This window comes from Acomys minous (assembly GCF_964271855.1).
Source record: "Acomys minous genome assembly, chromosome: 16".
In the NCBI taxonomy this organism is placed as follows: domain Eukaryota; kingdom Metazoa; phylum Chordata; class Mammalia; order Rodentia; family Muridae; genus Acomys; species Acomys minous.
In genome coordinates, this window is record NC_140498.1 from 41,121,092 (window position 1) to 41,143,084 (window position 21,993).

The following is a 21,993-nucleotide window of genomic DNA, read 5'->3' on the forward strand; positions in this document are numbered from 1 at the left end:
GAAAAAATTTTCTTACTCTTTATATTTATGAAAGATTCTAAAAAACAAAGAATATGAAATAAAGCTTACTTACATTCCTAACATCTCATCTTAAATTAACGTTGGTAAGTTTTAGGTCTTACTTAACAGCTCTGCTGAAGTAACTTTGTTTATAGAAGGATTGTGGCCTTATGAAGGGCCTCCAACCATGAAGATCACTCCCCGTGCCTCTAGTACTCACCACGCCTTGCAGGAAGAGGAAACTGCTTGAGATCCGTGGGTGTTGCACTCAGCTGCAGCTGATAGTCTAGTGAAGTTCTTCTTTTTCTTGGTTTACTCCTTTATGTTTATCTTCACAGGGATGTGAGTTAGGCACCATCCTTCCTGGGTGGCACAGTCATCCTTCGTCTTTACTGCTATTCGCATGCCATGGGCTACCTGGGAAAGCACTGCAAGCTGGAGGCTCCTTCTTGCTCTTTGGAGTCTGTAGCCCTGGATCTCAAATTAGGCGTTACCCTGATTTGTCTCTATTCCTGAAATAGTGAACACTTACATTAGGTTTCTAGGGGAGGAGTAAAGGACACAGTTACCAGATTGAGCAGGATATTCTCTTGGCAGAGCCTGAAACTAGTGCTGGAGAGCAGACAGACTCCCAAGTACACTTTAGCATTCAAGACAGTAATGACATCACCCCTGTGACATGGAGCAACATGTCCCATGCAATTCTCTAGAAGACTCTGTTCTGTGGGAAACTTGCTTATGAAATGCTAAGTTTAGAAATCTGATCATAAGCTGGACATGATGGCACATGCCTTTAATCCTAGCACTCCAGAGGCTAAAAGAGGTGGATCTCTGAGTTCAAGGCCAGTCTAGTCTACATAGTGAGCTCCAGGTCAAGCTTACATAATGAGGCCTTGTCTTTAATTAAAAAAAAAAAATATATATATATATATATGTGTGTGTGTGTGTGTGTGTGTGTGTGTGTGTGTGTGTGTATATATATATATATATATATATATATATATATATATATATAAAATGCAATATATCAATCTACATCCCCCCTCAGGAGGGATTCCAGTAAACTGTAGTACTTTCCAACTACTTTCTTTTTTATACACGGGAAGATGTGCATGCATGCATGCTCATGAAGCAATGTAAATATAATCTTCATCCCAGGAAGAATTCATTACTCCAGCCTGCTCCCTTCACCTTCATGGCTGAGAGTCCTGTATATACAGCTTGTTCCTTAGGAAATTTCTTTGAGTTTTTTCTGCTTAAATACAGTCAGTCGTACATTGTTCCTGTGGCTGTGGGTATCTTAGAGTGCTTTTCCAGGATTGTTTCTAGGGAGTCCTGTCAGGATGTGACTAACAACCAGAAGCTATGTGCCCATGACCTGTGTGTGGCCTTCTAAAGTTTTTTCACCAGGCCCAGTGATTTCTTGGGGACCTGCTTTTTGGTTCTCACTCCATCGTTGGAGGTGTCTAAAAAACCACATCCATTTACATTTATTGGTTGTGTAGGGCAAAGGTTTTGTTTTGTTTGTTTGTTTGTTTGTTTGTTTTTTGAGACAAAGCTGCCCCCTACAGGCTCTGGATAAACCTTAGGCCAGTCAGCTCTTTTCAGTCTGGTCTGGTGCCTCAGGTGTGTCCAGGGTTTGCTAGTTGTCTGTCCCTGAAGTGGATGAAGTCTGAGCACAGGCAGAGCTGGGCTGTATATGGAGAACATTCTGTAATAATGGTTTGTTCTGTGCTGTTTTAGTTCCTGGTACACAGTAGAGCCATAACTGTGTTCATGCTAGCAAATGAAATACACGATAGCAATTATTTGAGAAGCCTAAGTCAAGGGCAGCTCGTTCTTTCTTTCTTTCTTTCTTTCTTTCTTTCTTTCTTTCTTTCTTTCTTTCTTTCTTTCTTATCAGGATCTATATTGGAAAGGCCTTTTCTTTTTTCTTTATTTTTTGTTTTTTTTTTGTTCTCTTTCCCCCGACTCCCAAGATAAGGTTTCTCTGTGTATCCCTGGCTCTTCTAGAACTTGCTCTGTAGACCAGGCTAGCCTCAAACTCAGCAATCCGCCTGCATTATTATTATTATTATTATTATTATTATTATTATTATTATTATTATTATTATTATTATTATTATTTTGAGGCAAGGTTTCTCTGTGTAGCCTTGGCTATCCTAGACTCGCTTTGTAGACCAGGCTGGCCTCGAACTCACAGCGATCTGCCTGCCTCTGCCTTCTGAGTGCTGGGATTAAAGGCGTGCACCACCAAGCCTGGCATAAAGTTATTTTTCTGAGGAAAATTTCTGTACTTGTGGTATTTGGACATGTCAGTCAACAAAATTCCTTTTTGTTTGGGATGGGAATGGGGCTTAGACAGGGTCTCACTGTGTAACCCAGGGTTTCCAGAGCTTGGAATTTTCCTGCCTCTGGCTCCCAAGTGTTAAGATTATAGGTCTGAAGTTGGGTACTGTGGCACGTGCCTGTAATCCCAGCACAAGCCAGTCTTTGAGTCTGGTCTACAAAGTTAGTCTAGGATGGCCAGGGCTACACAGAAAAACCCTATCTCAAAAAACTAAAAAACAAAACAAAGATAGAAAGATGATAGGTGTACACTGCTATGCCTATTGGTTCTTAACTTTATACATTGACTATGGTACTCTCCGGTAGCTAGCTGATTATAAACTTTTGAAAACAATGGCTTAATTACTATTTACCATTTAATGATTGCTATCATGTTGCTATTAACTATTGGAACTATACGCAGTGGCTTTCCTGTATGTTTGTTAGTACAGAATCTAGTGCAACTGTAAGTGTAACTTCAGATTGTGTGTGAGCAGCTATGCAGGGTTGACAGTGACTTACCAGACTGATCTCATTATTACACTGTGTTTTTTCCACCAAAACCAGGTTGTTCTGGCCCGAGAACTGGCTACTTCCAGAGAATATGCTAGTAAGTATTAACTCCAGTGAGCTATGTGGCTGGGCTCAGGGGCAATGCCAGAGTCTGTGACAAGGTTAGTCTTTTAGAGCATGAAAGCTTGAGTGGGTGGATTTGGGAAAACTACAATTTAGGCCAGTTACCTTAATAAATTGAGTATTTCTTTTATATTTTCTAATGTTAGTAAACCCACTTCTCTTTCACTTTAAGTTAAAATTCTGGAGAAACGTCATATTATAAAAGAGAACAAAGTCCCGTATGTAACTAGAGAGAGAGATGTGATGTCACGCCTGGATCACCCCTTCTTTGTGAAACTTTACTTTACATTTCAGGACGACGAAAAGCTGTGTATCCTTTGCATGGTCAATGCTTGTCTGAAAACCACGTTGTATTTTAAGATCAGGGACAAATTGTTCCTAGAAAAGAAAGGGCACCTCATATATCCCTGTGGGCACTGATATCCTTGGAGGCAGTAGACAGTAACAGACAGTACCAGCACATGGCTGAGGGTCACCAATGTGCTGTGCCCTCTCTAAAGGGGAAATCGGCCTACAGTGTTGAGGTGTTTATTGATAAATGTTGTATTTAATGGATTGTTGTTGTTTTAGCTGCATTGATGCAGAAATGTTCCCTCGTTCCTGTAGCAAATGCTCTGGAGTTCTGTTAGGTATTATTGACTCCTGCTTTTGAAAATGGGGGCCTGAGAGAAAAAATGATCTTGCATCTCCTCAGGCTTCTGGAATTAGCATCAGATTCTCCATACCCTCTTTCACCCCGAGTTTCTAAGTTTGGTCAGAAGGACAACTTGATTAGGCATTTGAGAAGCTGGAGTGATCCAAAGGAGCCCAGAGTACTATCTTCCTGAAGCTTTCTGTCCGCTGGGCTTGCTCAGCCCCTACCTCCACATACTCAGGGCTGTTCAGACTGCCTCTCCAGCAGATTCGCCTTGCGTGTATGTTCATTGGTGTTTGTCCACATTCCTCTTTTTTTTTCCACATTCCTCTTCTTTCTCCTACTATTTATTTACTTATTTATTTATTTATTTATAATGTTTCTCTATATAGCCCTCCCTGTCCTGGAACTCACTATGTATACTATATTGGCCTTGAGTTTACCAGGATCCCTCTGTCTCCCAAGTGCTGGGGCTAAAGGTGTGTGCTACCACACCTGTTGTCTGCTTTCACTTTTAATAACAACTCTGCCTTCTGCTAGATGTATCTGTTGTGTCCCCACCCCCCATTTTAAAGTGCTTTTTCATGGGGAGATAGGCAAAATGCTGATAAGGGAAGGCTCTGCCTTCTTCGGAGGGATCAATTATACTTTGGGAAAACTTATGCACTGACTATTAAAAACTATGCCACAGACATCCAGGTAGCAGGATGAGTTGGAGGGACAGATGAGGTTGTGTGAGTCTTTGAGCCCTGTAGATGCATGAGGACAGAAGCATGTGGGGCCCACAGTGGGCCAAGTTTCTGAGCTCTGAGGTCCTCATACCAATTCTGTTTTTTTCTCCTAGTGTGGAAGGGGTTAGCTCTGACTCTGGTGGCTGTGGTCCAGACTGGAGGAAAGCAGAGTTAGGTATCTGTTAGTGTTTGCCTTCAGAGCCTGGTCTACACTGTCATCTGTCACTGAGCCCGCAGAGACTGGGCAGTGACTAGATGGGAGTAGGCTGTCATTCAGTGCATGTGCTGGTGCTTGTTTGCTTTCTGGGCCAGTGGGTGGCTGTTAGCAAAGCCTCTGAGGAGGCAATATGTAGATAAGACTTGTCAGCCAGTTGAAGGGCTACCTTGAAGAAGCTTCTGGGAGCATGGAGATTCAGAGGCTATAGATCACATAGGTTCTGATGAGGGAGGGAGCTGTCCCATTTCCAATCCTGGCCATCTAGTATGTGGACTGTGCCTGGTGAGAGGATTAGCCCATGAGCGAGTGATTTGATGTTGGACAGGCAGTTTCTGGGGGGCAAAGTTCATGACAGAGGTGAGGTAGTAGAGACAAACCAAAGGGGCTCTTTCTGGAGGGCTTGTTCAGATAGCACTGGTGGAAGGACAATAGGTTCCAGGAGAACAGGTGTGTTGATGGTGATGGTCTTCAGAGCAAGTAGAGCTTCCTGGTCCCAGTGTCATCCCTAGTCCACCTCTGCTGTCATTGCTCACGTAGTAGCTACCAGTGGCCTCTTTATATTTCTTTCATTACATGTCTCTCTGAACCTGTAATGACTTGTTTCGTGTCTCCTGTGCTTGAAAGTACTCTTTTTGATGTCATGAAAGGAGGTCCCGACCTACGCCTGAACTTTTCTGCCAGTCCTCAGACCAATGTTTTCTTTTTCGTTTTCTTTCTTAATTAAAAAAAAAAGATTTTATTTATTTATTTTATGTATATGAGTGCTCTATCTGCATACACACTTACACGTCAGAAGAGGGCGTTAGATCACATTATAGATGGTTGTGAGCTACTATGTGGTTGCTGGGAATTGGACTCAGGACCTCTCGAAGAGCAGACAGTGCTCTTAACGGCTGAGCCATCTCTCTATTCCCAGACCAGTGTTTTTTTATTGGCCTGTTACTAGTCAGCTTTGTGGCACTGCTACAAAATGCCTGGAGCAGCTAGCTCTTGGAAGGGAAGAGACTTGTTTAGTTCACAGTTTGTAGGCTGAGTGTCCAGGTGGCATGCATGATGAATGGTGTTATCCCTGAAGTATATATTGGAGAGTGGATCATGTGTGAAAGAAGGATCACATTTCAAGCCAGGAAGTAGAGTGGGTCGGTGTGGTTGGGTTTACTTCTTTCATGGCAATCTTCCTTGAAGAATTTCCAATGACTGGTGAGTCTTAGGAGCCCAGTGACCCACAGGCATGCCTGTGAACCTGCTTCATAAAGATCCCATCGCCTGCTTCATAAAGATCCCATCGCCTCACTTTCCTACCACCTGGAGGCCAAGCCTCCTAGTCACTAGCACCTTTGAGACACCTGGATCATATCAAGACAGAATCACACATGCTTGGCTTCATCTTCTGTCAGGGTCACAGTGGTAGGATCAGAGCTCAGAAGCCAGACCAGAGTGTTCTTGCTATATAATTGCCAAATGGGACTGGTCATGTCACTTCAGGTGGACAGAGCATGGCCTTTTTGGTCTCCAAGACCCAAAAATTGTAATGGCTCCCTGACTTGTGGTGAGAATGAGATCTGGTGGTTTCTGCCCCACTAGTCATCCTCATTATACATTGCATTGAGAAAGGAAACTGGAACTCTTCGCATGAAGAAATGCCCAGTCACAGTTTCAAGTGGAGGAGAGGGACTAGTCCTTTAGTATTCATCTTTCTAATTTTAGTATATGTGCTACCGAAGTGAGCACTTGTATTCATCTTTCACTACCCTCAAGAGACTCAGGGTGAACCCACACCCACTTAGGATGGGGGAGATGAGACAGAGCTGGGGACACCTCTGCCATAGGCTGAAAACGTAGAACTGGATCACACAGGGACTCCTGAGGGTTCCTCATCAGATATACTAGGGGGACCTGGGAGGCTTGGTCAAGCGTAGGTTTTCTCTATCTTGGTTTAGTCCTGGCTTGATCAGAGTTTAAACAGTGGGGACCTTTCTCCTCACACACAGATGAAGACCAAGAAATCTCAGACACAGTAATTTTCAACCTGTTAGCTTAGAACTCCCACCAGACCAACAGGTATCTGCTTGTCCTTGTGATGCCTCATTTGCAGCATAGAGCTGGACTATTGCCTCTGACCATAGGACTGGGTTCTGGTCCTGTCAATTGTTTGCTTTGTGAACTTGAGCCAATTGTTTAATCTCCCAACCAGGTTCTTCCTCTGCAAATTGCACACATTAGGCTCCTAGGCTCCCTGGCTCTGTTAAGGCACTTGGCTTGTGTTTGCCCTCCCAGGAACTCACCCAGTCTGTGACAGCTTTTGCTGCCCTGGAGCACTGACTGGCCAAGGAGGTGGAAGATGTTCTTAGGATGCACATTACAAAGGTTTACAAGAACATCTTGGAATGGGGAAGGACCACCAGCCTGAGGAAGAACGCAGGCACCTGCTATGCTTAAGAGCTATAACCTGCCTCTGCTTCCCTCCAGAGCTGAGACCCATAGGCGTTACTCTCACAGGAATCAGGAACCAGTGAAGGGTCAGATAAAAGGCAAAACCAGGAAGCTGGAAAGAGTGAGAAGTTACTCCCTGTTCCCAAGGCTGTAGCCTTATGCCTGGGCTCCTAACGGGTGAGGCCCTGCTGCCAGCCTCCCTCAGCTCCACTGCTGTGATAAAACACCATGATGATGTCATTTCTCTATCTTGATGAACAACTTGAGGGAGGAAAGGGTTTCTTCCAGCTTAGAGTTCCACATCAGTGTCCATCACTGGGGGATGTCTGGATAGTAAATCAGGGAAGGGACCCTGAGACAGGAGCTGTTGTAGACGCTATGGAGGGATGCTGCTTACTGACTTCCTCACAAGGCTTACTTAGCCTGGATACCCCAGGATCACCTTCCCAAGCATGGTACCACCCACAGTGGACTGGCCTTCCCCCACCAATAACTAACTAAGAAAATGCACTATAGACTTTCCTACAGGCAAATCTTAGGAAGATTCTTTCTCTTTTTACTCTTTTTTTCTTTTGTTTTTTTGAGACAGGTTTCTCTGTGTAGCTTTGGCTGTTCTGGACGTGCTTTTTGTAGACTTAGCTGGCCTTGAACTCATATAAGTCTGACTCATCTCTCACCATCTATGCCTCTCAACTCAGACAAAGTCTGACAGAGGACTGAAACTTCTTTTTTCTTGTTTTTTTTTTTTTTTGAGACAGGGTTTCCTTAATTATAGCAATCCTCCTGTCTCTGCCTCCCGAGTGCTGGGATTAAAGGTGTGTGCCACCACGCCTGGCTAGAGAACTGAAACATTTACTGTGGAGAATGGAGAGAGACTTAGCCAGGCCCAGCTGCATCATCGCTCAAAGCAGAGGCTGATACCATGTCTTGGCTAGTTTTATGTCAACTTGACAGAAGCCAGAGTTATCTGGGAAGAGAGACTTCTCAGTTGAGAAACTACCTTTCACCCGGGTGTGGTGGCGCATGCCTTTAATCCTGGGAGGCAGAGGCAGGTGATCTCTGTGAGTTCGAGGCCAGCCTGGTCTACAAAGTGAGTCCAGGACAGCCAAGACTACACAGAGAAACCCTGTCTCAAAAAACAAAAACAAAATCAACCAAGCAAAAAACCCAAAAAACAAAACAAAACAAAAACAAAACCCCAAAAACAGAGAGAGAGAGAGAGAGAGAGAGAAGAGGAGAGGAGAGGAGAGGAGAGGAGAGGAGAGGAAAGGAGAGGAAAGGAAGGAAAGGGGTGGGTGGGTGGGGTGCGGTAGGGAGAGAAGAAAAGCACAAACAGAACATATATTGCAACACCTGGTACTAAGGAGTGGCTATTTCTTGTCTCCCCAGCAGGTATTTTTAAAATAGTTCAAATTTGGAAAATTAAAGTTCTTTTTTAAAACTTTTTATTATTATGTATGTATACAGTGTTCTGCCTGCAGGCCAGAGGAGGGCACCTGATCTCATTGTAGATGGTTGTGACCCACCATGTGGGGAATTGAACTCAGGACCTTTGGAAGAGCACCCAGTGCTCTTATCCTCTGAGCTATCTCTCCAGCCTGAATTGGAAAATTAAAATTGTTATAGAGCATGTCATTTTTATGCCCAGAAGGACTGTTAGCACAGCCCATGGAATACAGCAAGTTCAAGTTACAGTTACTCAGCGTTCTGTTAGGACTCATGTTTTCAGAACTGTCTTCTCCTGCACTTTAAGGCTGTCCGCATATTGGGTGCCTTGGCCACAGTCTATTGACTGAATAGGCATCTGAAGGCTTCCTGTCATAGACCACAGTGGCCTCTGGGGACATTTGTCTAGAAGGACACCTGGGCTGAGAGGTATTGTGCATGTTTTTTCAGGGACTGTGTGATTATCTTAGAGATTCTGTGCTGGCACCTGGTCTTGGAGCTGGGGCCTGGATCTGACCCCCCCTCCCCCCCCAAAAAAGTGACCATCTTGGAGCACAGGTATCTTCATTTTGCATTTGATGAAAAAGAAGTTCTTATTGAGCTTTTAAGGTTAATTTTTAGAAAAATGTATTTTTTATTTCTTCCTTAACCACAAAATATTCAGATTTTGGCCTTAGTTATGCCAAAAACGGAGAGCTACTTAAATACATCCGCAAAATCGGTTCATTCGATGAGACCTGTACCCGGTTTTACACGGCTGAGATTGTGTCTGCTTTAGAGTACTTGCATGGCAAGGGCATCATTCACAGGTAATGGGCACTGCCCCAGCTGGGTGTACAGCACTGCCCCTGTAATGACTAGTGCAGTGGCTCTGAGGCGCACACATAATTCACATCAGCTCTCAGGGTCAGCATTAACTGGCTTTATACAAGTTATGATGTAGGTGTTTTCAGGTGAGAAAACTGAAAACAAGCTGAAAACCTCATGTCTAAGTCATCAGTTCAACTTGGGTGAGGTGTCTTCCTGTGATACCAACAGCTTAGATATCTGGTGCTTTTTATTTTGCCAGTTGCAACTTTTCATCTATTTAATAATTCTAGTAATATTTTTTGCTTTTTCATTTTGATAAAGGCAAACTAGAATTCCTTTATGAACTAAAAAATAATTTCAATAAAATGTTACTAAAAATGGTAGATAAGTAGTGAGGATGGCCATTGAAAGCAGAGCTGTTAAGTTTGTAATGGGCCGGGTGTGTTGGCGCAGGCCTTTAATCCCAGCACTTGGGAGGCAGACGCAGGCAGATTGCTGTGAGTTTGAGGCCAGCCTGGTCTACAAAGCGACTCCAGGACAGTCAGGATGACACAGAGAGACCCTGTCTCGAAAAAACAAAACATCAACAAAAAGGAAGTTTGTAACAACTCATTTGCTAAAGATAAAGCGATACATAGAGTTATAAAGTGATTTGGGATGCTATATCTTGTGCTGTTGATAATTCTTTGATATGAACTTTGGCCTTGTTGTCTTGGTTTTAGTCTGTAAAGGTAAAATTCATCACTTTATTTTGTTCCCAGCAAAATGTGCAACATGTGATAGTGCTGCTCTTTAAGCATTTCCTCTCAAGGTGAAACTCTTTTACAGAGACCTGAAGCCAGAGAACATCCTGTTAAATGAAGACATGCACATCCAGATCACAGACTTTGGAACAGCAAAAGTGCTGTCCCCCGACAGCAAACAAGGTGTGTGTGCTTAGCTTTCAGCCGAGCTCTGTTCTGGGCTCACAGCTAAGAGCCACGTTGAACAACATGTTCCATTCACTAATTCAGAGATGTTTTGGCTCCCCAAGTGTGTGAACTCTAGGAGTAGGGGAAGGACCAGGTCATTTGTGAACTAGGGGTAGAGTTGGTGGCACCTATATATGCTGCAAGTTGTGTCTTGTGGAGCACATCCCTAAATTTCATTGCCTTCCTCCCTGCCTATCTTCCTGTTTCTCCATCTGATGTGTTCAGCTGCCTGTGATGGCCCAGGCTCTAGGAAAATTAAATGAGCAGGGGCTGATTGTGCCTGCTTATAATTATCAGCTTTCCAAGTTCTGTTCAGAGTTAGCTTAAAGCATTGGGGTCACAGTGTGATGTCTTTTCTATCAGGGGAGTTGCTGCTGAGAGTCCATTTGGTCCAGAAAAGTGGGATGGCTTGTTGCCCCTCTGTCACCAACATCCTCTGTGGATAGAAACTGCTCACTCTGGATATGGACACACAGACACGCAGACACACAGACACACAGACACACACACACAGACACACACACACACACACACGAACAATTAGACTGTGCCACAGCATTGAGTGGAGACAATAACCTATTGATGATGCTGTCTTGAGGGAAAGAAAGTTGGTAGGTTAATTAATGACTTTGCAAAAGATCCTTAATTTTGAGATGCATGTGATTCTTCAGAGCTACCTGGCCTTTCTGCCTATACTTGGGGTCTCAATGAGAGAGAGAAAGGCCATTAAGGAAAGCACTATGGGATAAGGTTTTCCATAGCCTTGGAACACAGTTGTGTTAGCAGAAAGGAAGAGTTGATAAGCACTGTGCAGTATGTGCTTTTATGGTGATTGCTGCTTTTTTGGTAAAGAGCATGCAAGGGCACAGTGCAATAGACTTCTGGCTGTCTCCACAAATAGTAAGCCAGAGAGGATAACAGCTGGGCCTAAAACTGAGAGTTCAGGCAACGAAACAGGCTCTGTTTACATGGTGCTGTAGGGGATGGCCTGCTGGCTTCTGTTCATGGGACCTTGCATGTCCTTCTCCATGGTGTCCTCACGCTTGTTCTTTTTCAGACATTATCTGTTCTTTACTTTTGTACAGTCCTCCTGCGCCAGTAACATATCTACACCACCTTTGGGGATAGCAAGCCTCGCCTTTAAGGAAAGAGGCTTCCTCAGGTGATGTGGTATTGTACCCTTGTTGCCCCTTCTGTCACTGCTGGAATGCCCCAATATCTGACTCTGATTGACTCATTCCTAGTAAGTAGTAGCCATCTTTCTGTCCATCAATGCTAATTTTATAGGCTTGGTGTAACCTTGAGCATTATCCATTATAAAGTTGAACCAAATAGCTACCCCATCTCTTAATTCCTTCTTGTAGGGAGAGTCTGTCTTTTTCCCCATCGTGCTTGTGCTGACTCCTGCCTGAAACCTGGAGCCAGGATGTAGCTGTGATCCTGAATGAGCTGTGCAGTTGGGCTGTGCTTTGGATGTTTCTTTCATTATATAGATTTTCTTAAGAATCTGATAACTCTGCACAGGACTAATACTATGTTTTTTTTTAATATAATGTTTTATAGCTACTCTAAAAAGTATAACAATGTAGCCCTGCTCTATCTGCCACATGTAAGCTGAGTTCTTATGTTCCTCCGGGGCCTGGAGTGAATGAGAAGTGGAGCCCTGATGTGGGTTCAGATCATCTGGTACCTACCATGGAATGTAGAGGGTCCCTGGGCTGGAAGCCCAAGTCTCATTGCCTTAGTACCCTGAATACCCGAGCTATTGGTGACTAAAAAGAGGATGGTCTCTGGTCTGCAGCTCTTTACTTGTACCTGCTATGTGTTCAATGTATATTTAGTTGCCACAGGTCTAGCAATGAGCACCATAGACAGGATCTATGCTCTAGTGACAAGATGATGGATGAATGTGGTGAGTACCTCTTGCAGCTGGGTGTTAGGTAGGAGGTGCCAGGTGGCTAGGGTCCAGTAGGTATCCTTAGGTAGGGTCCTTTGATGGCTTTGTTTATTCTAGGTGACCAGCTGCGCTGACTATAGTTAAATGTGGACACCCTGAAGAATACATAGAGGGACAGTGTGATTGGGGGCCAAGGGTTAGATTTTCAAGTATGACTTTTTTTTTTTCTCTCCCAACTTCCTAGCCAGGGCCAACTCATTTGTAGGAACAGCACAGTATGTTTCTCCGGAGCTGCTCACAGAGAAGTCGGCGTGTAAGAGGTAACTCATATTTAATACAATTGTTCTTCTCTTCTCTTTGATATCTATTAGGCTCAGTCATGAGGAATTACTCTCTGAAACGGAGGCTTTATTTAGTAGTTCTTAAAGTATGAGCCTGGTACAGAAACACATCCCTTATGATCCCACATCTCGGAGGATGAGTTAGAAGGATCATGAATACGAATCCAACCAGGGATACATGGTGAAACCTTGCCTCTAAACAAACAAAAATGGTTGAGCATGATGGTGCGTGGTGTTTCCCCAGTACTCTGAGCCAGAGGCAGGTTTATCTCTGAGTTCAAAGACAGTTAAGTCTATATAGCAAGTTCCAGACCAGCCAGGACTTCATAGTGAGACCTAAAGAATTTAGTCTTCTGCTTTTTTTTTAAAACACATTTTCTGTTTCTTTGATGTGTATTCTATTTACTTTTATAATTTTATAATTCTTGCTGGTTGTTGCTTTTTGGGTAGACAGCTGGTCCTCTTCATTTAAGAAAGGCTTCCAGGCCTGGAGAGATGGCTTAGAGGTTAAGAGCACTGGCTGTTCTTCTGAATGTCCTGAGTTCAATTCCCAGCAACCACATGATGGCTCACAACCATCTACAATGAGATCTGGTGCCCTCTTCTGGCCTGCTGGCTCACAGGCGGGCAGAATAGTACATAAGTAATAAATACATTTTAAAAAAAGATAAAAGAATGCTGTGTGCCATGTGCTTATTATAGTGTCATAGGTTCCTTAGAGGTGGATAGGAGCCCTGGAGAGACAGAAGAAATTTCTAGCCCAGAGCATATAGTCCTGGGGTAGGCCTGGCAGTGGTCACAGCATTGAAATTGTTTGAGAGATGCAACTGGATCTTGGTGGTGGCCTCAGACATGAATATTAGAAGCACACAGTATATAGAGTGATGTAGAGATGGGCACTGGAACAGGTTTGGTCTTGTTTTTATGTGTGTGGGTGTTTTGCATACTTGTATGTGTACCATGTCCGTGGATGATACCCATGGAGACTAGAAGAGGACGTCAGATACTTGGAACTGGAGTTATGGATGGTTACAACCATCCATAGGTTCTGGGAATGGAACCTAGTCTTCTGGAAGAGCAATTAGTGCTCTTCACCACTGAGTAATCTCTCTCCAGCCTCCAAGGGGTAGGGATCCATCTGTCCGTCTGCCTGTCTGTCCGTCCGTCCGTCTGTCCGTCCATCCATCCATCCATCCACTTATTTGTTTAGATATCAGAGGTTAAAGAGTAAAGAAGGGCCATTCTGGAGGCCGCAGTGGCCTGGGGCCATGCAAGTCAAAAGCACTATCTTGTCTAAATGTTTTTAAAAGAGGGCCAAGATTTTCTTGACAGAGCCCAAAAAGGGAAAGACATAGGTCAGAACATGTGTTGTGTATATCCTGGGAGGGTCCTTTTGAGCCCTACATGCATCCAGCTTTTAGATCTCTCCCAAGGTGAGCACAAGTCATGCCCAGAGAGCATTTGAGGTAATCATAGCAGTATCACCCTACCGTGACAAAGCTGTCTCTCTAAACCCCACTCCCTCAGACCAAGTTGTCAACACTGGTTAGCTTCTTCTTCAACTTCCACCTTCCCTGATCTGCAGCAGCCTGGTGTGGCAAGGCGTTAGCAGTGAACTATGCTCTCCTTTCAGAATGAGAAAAGGGCATGTATGAAAGTTGTTAACACACAATAGAAGTAGCATCTGCAGGGGAGCTCAACCACTTGGTAGTTATTCCTGCCAAGTGTGGTGCCATTTTACTCAGGTCAGACTTCCCACATACCTGGTCTTAAGGAGTAGCAGTACTTTGTAGGCTGAAGCTGGGTGGTATGGACAGACATTGTAAAGTGAACCTTATTTGTCATTTAAATTATACCAATACCATTTTTCTTTGTGTTTTCCCTTCCTTAAAGTTCAGACCTTTGGGCTCTTGGATGTATAATCTATCAGCTTGTGGCAGGACTCCCACCGTTCAGAGCCGGGTAAGAGAGATCCTGTACATCTCAAACTTCGGAGTCTTTCACAGCACACCCTACTGCCCACAACCACTTGTGCCCAGTTAGGGAAGAACTTCCACCACAGCTTAAGAATGTGTGGTGGCCGGGCATGGTGGCACCACACGCCTTTAATCCCAGCACTCGGGAGGCAGAGGCAGGTGGATCACTCTGAGTTTGAGGCCAGCCTGGTCTACAAAGTGAGTCCAGGACAGCCAAGGCTACACAGAGAAATCTTGTCTTGAACTCCCCACCCCCCACCAAAAGAAAAAAAAATGTGTGTGGTGCTTGGGGACTTTAGTTAGTAAGATCTGGCCTGGGAGGCGAGGACAACTTTAGCTTGTTCTATAAAAGTACTAAGATTTGAAAAGCCCTTGCCCAAAAACAACAGCTTTTTTTTTTAATCCACAGAAATGAATATCTTATATTTCAGAAGATCATTAAGCTGGAATATGATTTCCCAGAAAAATTCTTCCCTAAAGCAAGGGATCTTGTGGAAAAACTCTTGGTAAGTATTTTAATTTTTTTGTAGTGAAGAACTATCATAGCTACCTCCTCTGACTTCTCTCACACTCATGGGCATCCTTTACAAAGATGTATTTAAGGTAGGCAGTGCTTATAGATAGTCAATTTTTTTAAAAATCTCATCTCCTTATAATCCCTTTCACTTTCCCAGGGTCTACTTCTTGACATTAATAAGACAGTAAATTACTGTTTTATTTTGCATATGTTTATTCACATCAAATCACATTTTAAGTGATTGCCATTGAGTGATTGGGTATATCCCAGTGGCAGATGGCTGTTAATCTCACTTCAGTGACATCTGCCAATGTCAATTTTAGAGTGTAAGCTACATGAAGACTTTAAAAATCTACCTAGGTAACACGGCAGAGAGAAACAGACTTATCTGGAAAGATATGCCATTTTATGTTCAAAAACTGGAATCTCAGCCCTGTTGCTTTGGACCCTGACCTTCCTTCCTAACTCTTTGGGAGTTAGTCCTGTAATCGGGTAGGCCTGCGGTTGGCTCTTCCCAGCCACCCTTCTGGACTCTTTTTCTTCATTTCACTCAGTAGAGAGTTGGCTTAATTCAGCTCTGCAGGCCTAGGAGTGACTGTGCCACAGCCTTTGAGAGGTATGATAGACTGTGTACCCAGTGAAAACGCCATGTTCATTTTCTTTGTTCTTAGAAACATCAGTTAATTTTTTTTCCTTATGTTACAATTTTTACATTTATTTATTTCTGAGACAGAGTCTTGTGGTGTAGTACAAGTTGTCTTAAAATTAATTTTTTTTCCTTTTCTTTCTTTCTTTCTTTTTTCCCTTTTTCAGGACAGGGTTTCTCTGTGTAGTCTGGACTCGCTTTGTAGGCTATCCTTGAATTCACACTGAACCATCCACCTCTGCCTCCCAAGTGCTGGGATTAAAGGTGTGCGCCACCATGCCTGTTGACTATCCTAAAATTCTTGACAGCCCCCTTGCCTTAGCCTGAGTGCTGGGATCACATACCATGCCTGGCTTTTTCATTATATTTTTTTTGTTGCTGTTGTTTGTTTGTTGGGACATAGGTTTTCTCTGTGTAGCCTTGACTGTCCTGGACTCACTTTTTAGACCAGGCTGCTCTTGAACTCACAGAGATTTGTTTTCAGTAGTATTTCTTGCGCTGGAGGGATGGCTCAGAGAGTAAGAGCACCGACTGCTCTTCCAAAGGTCCTGAGTTCAATTGCCAGCAACTACCTGGTGGCTCACAAACATCTATAATGACATCTAGGTATTTTCTTCTGGTGTGCAGGGTACATACAAAATATATATACATATAAAATATATGTAATAAATCTTTAAAACACATAATAAATCTTTAAAAAGTAGTATGTCTCTCTTTCTTAAAATAATATTTTTTCTTTAAGAATTTCAAATGTAAGCCAGGCATGGTGGCACATGCCTTTAATTTCAGCACTTGGAAGCAGAGGCAGGTGGATTACTGTGAGTTCAAGTCCAGCCTGGTTTACAAAGCGAGTCCAGGACAACCAAGAGTATACAGAGAGACTCTGTCTCGGAAAAACAAAGCAAAACAAAAAACAAACAAACAAAGAAAGAATTTCAAATGTATTTTTAACACATGCACTTCCCAACTCCTTTCATTATTACCCTCCTTAACCCTTTCCAGCCTTGGAATTTCTTCCTTACCCCGCTCCACCTCCCACCCCTGCTTTTCCCTATCTAGTCCAGTTTGTGTGACCCAGCTGGTTTTGGGAGAAAGTGGGGCCTACTCTGATGTGTGCTCAGCGTACCAGGGCTCACGTCTTGTAACATTTTTAGCTGGGGGTTTTAAAAGATTCTTGTTGTTGCCCTCTGTATTTTGAGGTTGAGATTTGTTTTTACCTGTAGGAAGAAAAGGGCAGAGCTTTGGGATAAGGCAAGAGTCCTAGTCAATCTTGGCTTTTTCTGTCATGACATGGGCAGCCCTGGGGGTGGATCACTGTCCCTATTCTTTCCAGGAGGTCTCAGGACTTGAAAACACTTCCACAAAATAAACAAATAATTACATTTCAACCCTGACAGTGACATGTCTTGGCTATCATTTAAGGTTTTAGATGCCACAAAGCGTTTAGGCTGTGAAGAGATGGAAGGGTACGGGCCTCTCAAAGCTCATCCGTTCTTTGAATCCATCACGTGGGAGAATCTGCACCAGCAGACACCTCCGAAGCTCACAGCTTACTTGCCAGCCATGTCAGAGGATGATGAAGACTGCTATGGCAACGTAAGCCGGCACCAGGGGGAGTAGCCCAGGCAGAGAGAAAGTTTGCCTGCTATGCTGTATGAATATGTTCACTGGGAACCTTCGTCTGTGTGATTACTGGGTAAAATGGGGGAGTGAACATTGTGGACTTGGTTGTGGTTGAATGCTTTGCTGTAGTAAGTAAATGTCCAACACTCCTTGTGTGGGCTGGTTCCTGTTCTTATTTCCTCAGCTGATGAGCTTTTACCTGTTTGGGGCGTGGGAGGGAAGCAGGATACGGACTGGACCTTTGGATGAGAGACCAGTGCGCTGCTGTAATCCCACATCTCCTGACACTGGGGCTCCTGCAAGTTCATCAGTAGCTTTTAGCTCAGAGCCTTTCTGCTTTTTTTTTTTTTAATTGCTCTGGAATGCTTATTTTTCCTAGAGAACCCAGAATGCTACTGATTTGAGTTTCCAGGGATGTAGTGTGGGAGGGCAGACTCCAGTCCCTGTAGCTTGATGCTCAGTATTAGGTGCCGGGGTGTGTGGGCAGTTGCTGTCACTGGCTTCAAGGCAACTTATCTCTCAAGAATTGACAACAGGCACAAGACTTTATATATAGGTTGTTTTTAAAAGTTTCTTTTTCTTTTTTTTTTTTTTTTTTTTTTTTTGGTTTATCGAGACAGGGTCTCTCTGTGTAGCCTTGGCTGTCCTGGAGTCACTTTGTAGACCAGGCTGGCCTTGAACTCACAGCAATCCGCCTGCCTCTGCCTCCCAAGTGCTGGGATTAAAGGCGTGCGCCACCACTGCCCGGCATGTTTTTAAAAGTTTCTAACTTAAAAAAATGGGAAATACCAGCAAAAGAAAAAGATGAAAGAACCCATAATGTGCCTCCACAATTTCAGTCTTAGCCAGACTCTTCTTCCATTGTGACCTCCATATTTAATTTTTTAAATATATTGTCATGGATTCAAGTCAACTCTTCTCATTCAATTTCTGTCGTCTTGGCTTGTTCTAACCAGATGCCATGCATGGAGTTCTGTTCAATTAACTGAGCAGTTCTGACATTTACCTGAAACCCTTCCAAAGCAGCCAGGGTTGGTGTGTGTGGGGTAATCTCAGCACATAGAAGGCTCAGGCAAGAAGATTAAAAGTTGGGGCTGGGGATGGAGAGATGGTTCAGTGGTTAAGAGAACTTTCTCTCTTTCCAAAGGATATGGGTTCGATTCCCGGCACCTGTATGTTTGCTCACAACTATCCATAATTTCAGTCCTATAGGATCAAACACCTATTCTGACCTCTCAGAGCACTAGGCACACACATGGTACATCAACCTACCTACCTACCTACTTACCAGTTATTCTGGCTTCTGGGATCATTAGGCACACACATGGTGCATGCATCTCTCTCTCTCTCTCTCTCTCTCTCTCTCCCCCTCCCTCCCTCCCTCCCTCCCTCCCCTCCCTCCCTGTGTCTGTCTGTCTATCTGTCTATCTATCTATATCTATCATCAATCCATCTATCTAGTTATCTAGATCTCTCTCTTTTTCTACACTCACACACCCACATGCAAAAGTTGCACATACATAAAGTAGTAAGTACAAAGTTCATGGTCAGTTTAGCTACAAAAGTAGACACTGTCTCAGAACAAAACAAGCAAAAAACCCAAACAAAGAGGATCTTCTAAAGCTAAATTAAAGCCATTGCTGTTTTTGCCTCTTTGAGATCAAGGAATCCTCTATGTCTTTTACTTGCTATTTGGCATATTCCCATTTTCATCTAAAATATTCTTTGTCCTCAGACATGTAAGGACTAAACTCAAAGCATCTATGCTGACATTGGCTAGTTTCTGCATAGTATGGTCACTGCAGAGAACCTCGCCTTGTGCCAGGAGTTCTGCCCTTGCCCCAAAAGCCTTTTAAATGCCTATGAGTGGTGTCTTTTTGGGTCATGTTAGGGGGTGCTGATGGAAGCCTTGGTGTCCTACTAGGACAGTCATCCCTGTGTAAGTTTACCAGGAATGTCAGGCAGTCTTTCAGCCTGTGGCCTCTGTGCCTTCTTCCCGTTCCTCCCAAGGGCAGCTCTTCCTAAGGACTGAATCAGCTCCATTATCTTCCATCGCAGCAGCCAGGAGTGTTTCTTCTTGTATGTTTGTACGTGTATATTATACGCATCAAAGCATCTCTGCAGGCATGCTCTGCACTGCTGAGGACATGGCTTTCTTATTGATAGCTTTGACTTTATCTGTATAACCTGGCTCTGAGTCACAGCTACTTGGTTTTGTTGGGTGGCTGCTCAGCTCTTCCAGTGTGGTTTAAGGGCTTTGTAAGTATCTAGGCAGAGCACTTCCTGTACCAAAGTTCACCTTTAGGCAGTCAGCTAGGCCTGGGGAGTGCTGGGACAGAGGAAGTCTGTTCTGAAGGTACTCTTTTTTTCATGGTTGGAGCAGCTCAGTGATGTGGAGAGGCAGCTTTGTGCTGATTTTAAATTCAGTGTTGGCCAGAGGATTGTGACTCAGAAACTGAAGCCACCTACTGGCTCTGAAAGTTCTTGTGGGGACCACCCTCCTCCAGTAGAAGTATGGCAGTCATCTCTGTAAATTGATACAGACATCATTCATCTCACAGGGGACCCTTCATGAAGGAAGTGGAGACAGTGTTAGGGTGTGAATCTGGAGTCAGCAAGATGGAGATGTGACTCCTGTGGGGCTGTGCAAGCATAAGCTCTGCAGAGGGCCACTGGGCAACAGCAAGGAGGTGGACATAGGACTTAGAGAATCTGCAGAGGGTAAGGGTAGGGGTTGATCTCTGGAGTAGTAGCCAGGGCTCTCTTTCTGGAGACTCAGGGTATAGAAGGATGAGCTTGGGAGTGTGAGGCCCAGGCCAGCATAGCTGGCTGCCCGGGGTGGCCATACCTACCTTCACCTGTGCTCAAAGATCTTTGGCCCTCTCATTGCCTACGAGTTGCTAGAATGTGGGCTGCTCATGTGGCAAGTTAAGAATAGTTCTGCTTTCTGTGTCGACACTGGCTTGTATTTTAAAAAGAATTATTTTTAAAAAATGTTGTAAGCTAAATCGAACTATGCAGTGAGTCTAAAACCTGAAACCCCAGGACTAAAAGAAACATGTACCTGATCACTGAGCTCCATGCCAGGGGCTAGATGCTCTGTTTCTGCCTTGCGGTGCGGGTCCCAGGTTCCTTCCTTCTCCCTGGAGATGAAGGATGTGGTGTAGCCCCTCTCTGTCCTCTGCTTCTATCAGAAGAGGAACTTGTAGCAGAAGGCCCAGCCTTGTCTTGGTTTAGTGGTCTAATGGCCGTCGGAAGAGAATCTGTCTGTATACACCAAAAGGGACAGGTAGTCCACCTGCCTTTGAAATGCATGTAAGCTTACCAGGTTGTGAGTGGCTGTTGGGGCCAGGCAGTGCGGGAGGGGTCTTTGTCCTTAAAGGCAAATTAAGGTACTTCTCTCTTCTCCTTCCCTGCAGTACGACAATCTCCTGAGCCAATTTGGCTGCATGCAGGTGTCATCCTCCTCCTCTTCCCACTCCCTGTCTGCGGTGGATGCCAGCCTGCCCCAGAGGTCGGGCAGCAACATAGAGCAGTACATCCATGATTTGGACACTAACTCTTTTGAACTAGACTTACAGTTTTCAGAAGATGAAAAAAGGTTGTTACTGGAAAAGCAAGCCGGTGGAAACCCTTGGTAAGAACTATAGGCACCAGCAGCCCTGTCTAGAAATGTGGGGGGCAGTGGGGCACAGGCATGGGCTGGGCTGGTTGTCCTTGCCTCTCCTCTCCAGTACTCTTCCAAGAAACAAGTTCCTAGTGAAGGAGAGATAAACCTGTTTTTTAGCATCCCAAGTGTGGGATTGGAACGGTCTTGTGAGAGAACAGGTGATGTTAAATTCACTAGAGCAACCACCTGTGTGGGAGCTTGATTGTTGCCAGCTAAAAAGATCCCATGAACAGACTCTGGGAGGAGATATATAAATGAGCCCAGAACTGGAGGTGGGGCTTTTGGAGACTTGGGATAGTTTTGGCTGTTCATTGCTGTACTTCGAGACTCTCCTAGAGAGAACCGCTTGAGGGAAGGCTTCGGGGCTCCAGCTCCTGCTGAGGTTTCGGGTTCTGGTTACTCCAGGTTCTAACAAAACAAACAAACAAACAAACCTACTGATTACGCCAAAAACAATGGTTCCTCGAAACTAATATCCTTATGGTTTTGTTACTGTGTTCGTTAATCCTCTTTTACTATTGTTTTGGTTAGTTGGGTTATAAGTGACGTACACTCATTTAATAAGTTGTTAATAAAATATATTAGATTAAAAAAAATTGAGCCTACATCCCTGAGACCTCAGGGCTGGGGCTTGAATTAGATTGTATTCTTTGACATTTTTCCTACATGTACTTAACATCTTTATAAATGAGTTGAAGACTCATATATATAAAAAACTATATTTTGCCAACATTTTCTTTAGCTTACTTCATCACTCTATTGATGGATTTTGTTTTACAGCTTTAAGTTTTGTAATGTCAATTAGCCAATTTATGTGCATTGGTGTGAGGGTGTCAGATCATGGAGTTAGAGACAGTTGTGAGCTGCCATGTGGGTGCTGGGAATTAAACCCAGTCCTTTGGCAGAGCAGGCAGTCCTCTTAACCACGGAGCCATCTCTCTAGCCCCCCTGTTTTAATGTTGTTTCCCACCCAAGTCTACTGAAAGGGCTTTAGTATTTTTACCTGGCCCCTCCTTTTTTTCTTTTGTCTTTTTGTTGTTCTATTTTTTTGAGACAAAGTCTTACCTTAGCCTGGGACTTGCACTGGCTTCAAACTGATACAGATGCTCCTGACTCT

At 44.0% G+C, this 21,993-nt stretch overlaps 1 protein-coding gene across 2 annotated transcripts in view; it reads left to right on the forward strand.

Moving 5' to 3' along the window:
* Positions 1-21,993, forward strand: part of PDPK1 (3-phosphoinositide dependent protein kinase 1) — an 81,359-nt gene that overhangs the window by 44,097 nt on the left and 15,269 nt on the right. For both annotated transcript variants that reach the window (XM_084760959.1, XM_084760958.1), the window contains exons 3-11: positions 2,896-2,938; positions 3,137-3,274; positions 9,090-9,234; positions 10,064-10,161; positions 12,348-12,423; positions 14,338-14,406; positions 14,830-14,926; positions 17,006-17,179; positions 20,626-20,843. In XM_084760959.1, the coding sequence (XP_084617085.1) occupies positions 2,896-2,938; positions 3,137-3,274; positions 9,090-9,234; positions 10,064-10,161; positions 12,348-12,423; positions 14,338-14,406; positions 14,830-14,926; positions 17,006-17,179; positions 20,626-20,843 (1,058 nt within the window). The remainder of the gene's footprint in view (positions 1-2,895; positions 2,939-3,136; positions 3,275-9,089; positions 9,235-10,063; positions 10,162-12,347; positions 12,424-14,337; positions 14,407-14,829; positions 14,927-17,005; positions 17,180-20,625; positions 20,844-21,993) is intronic.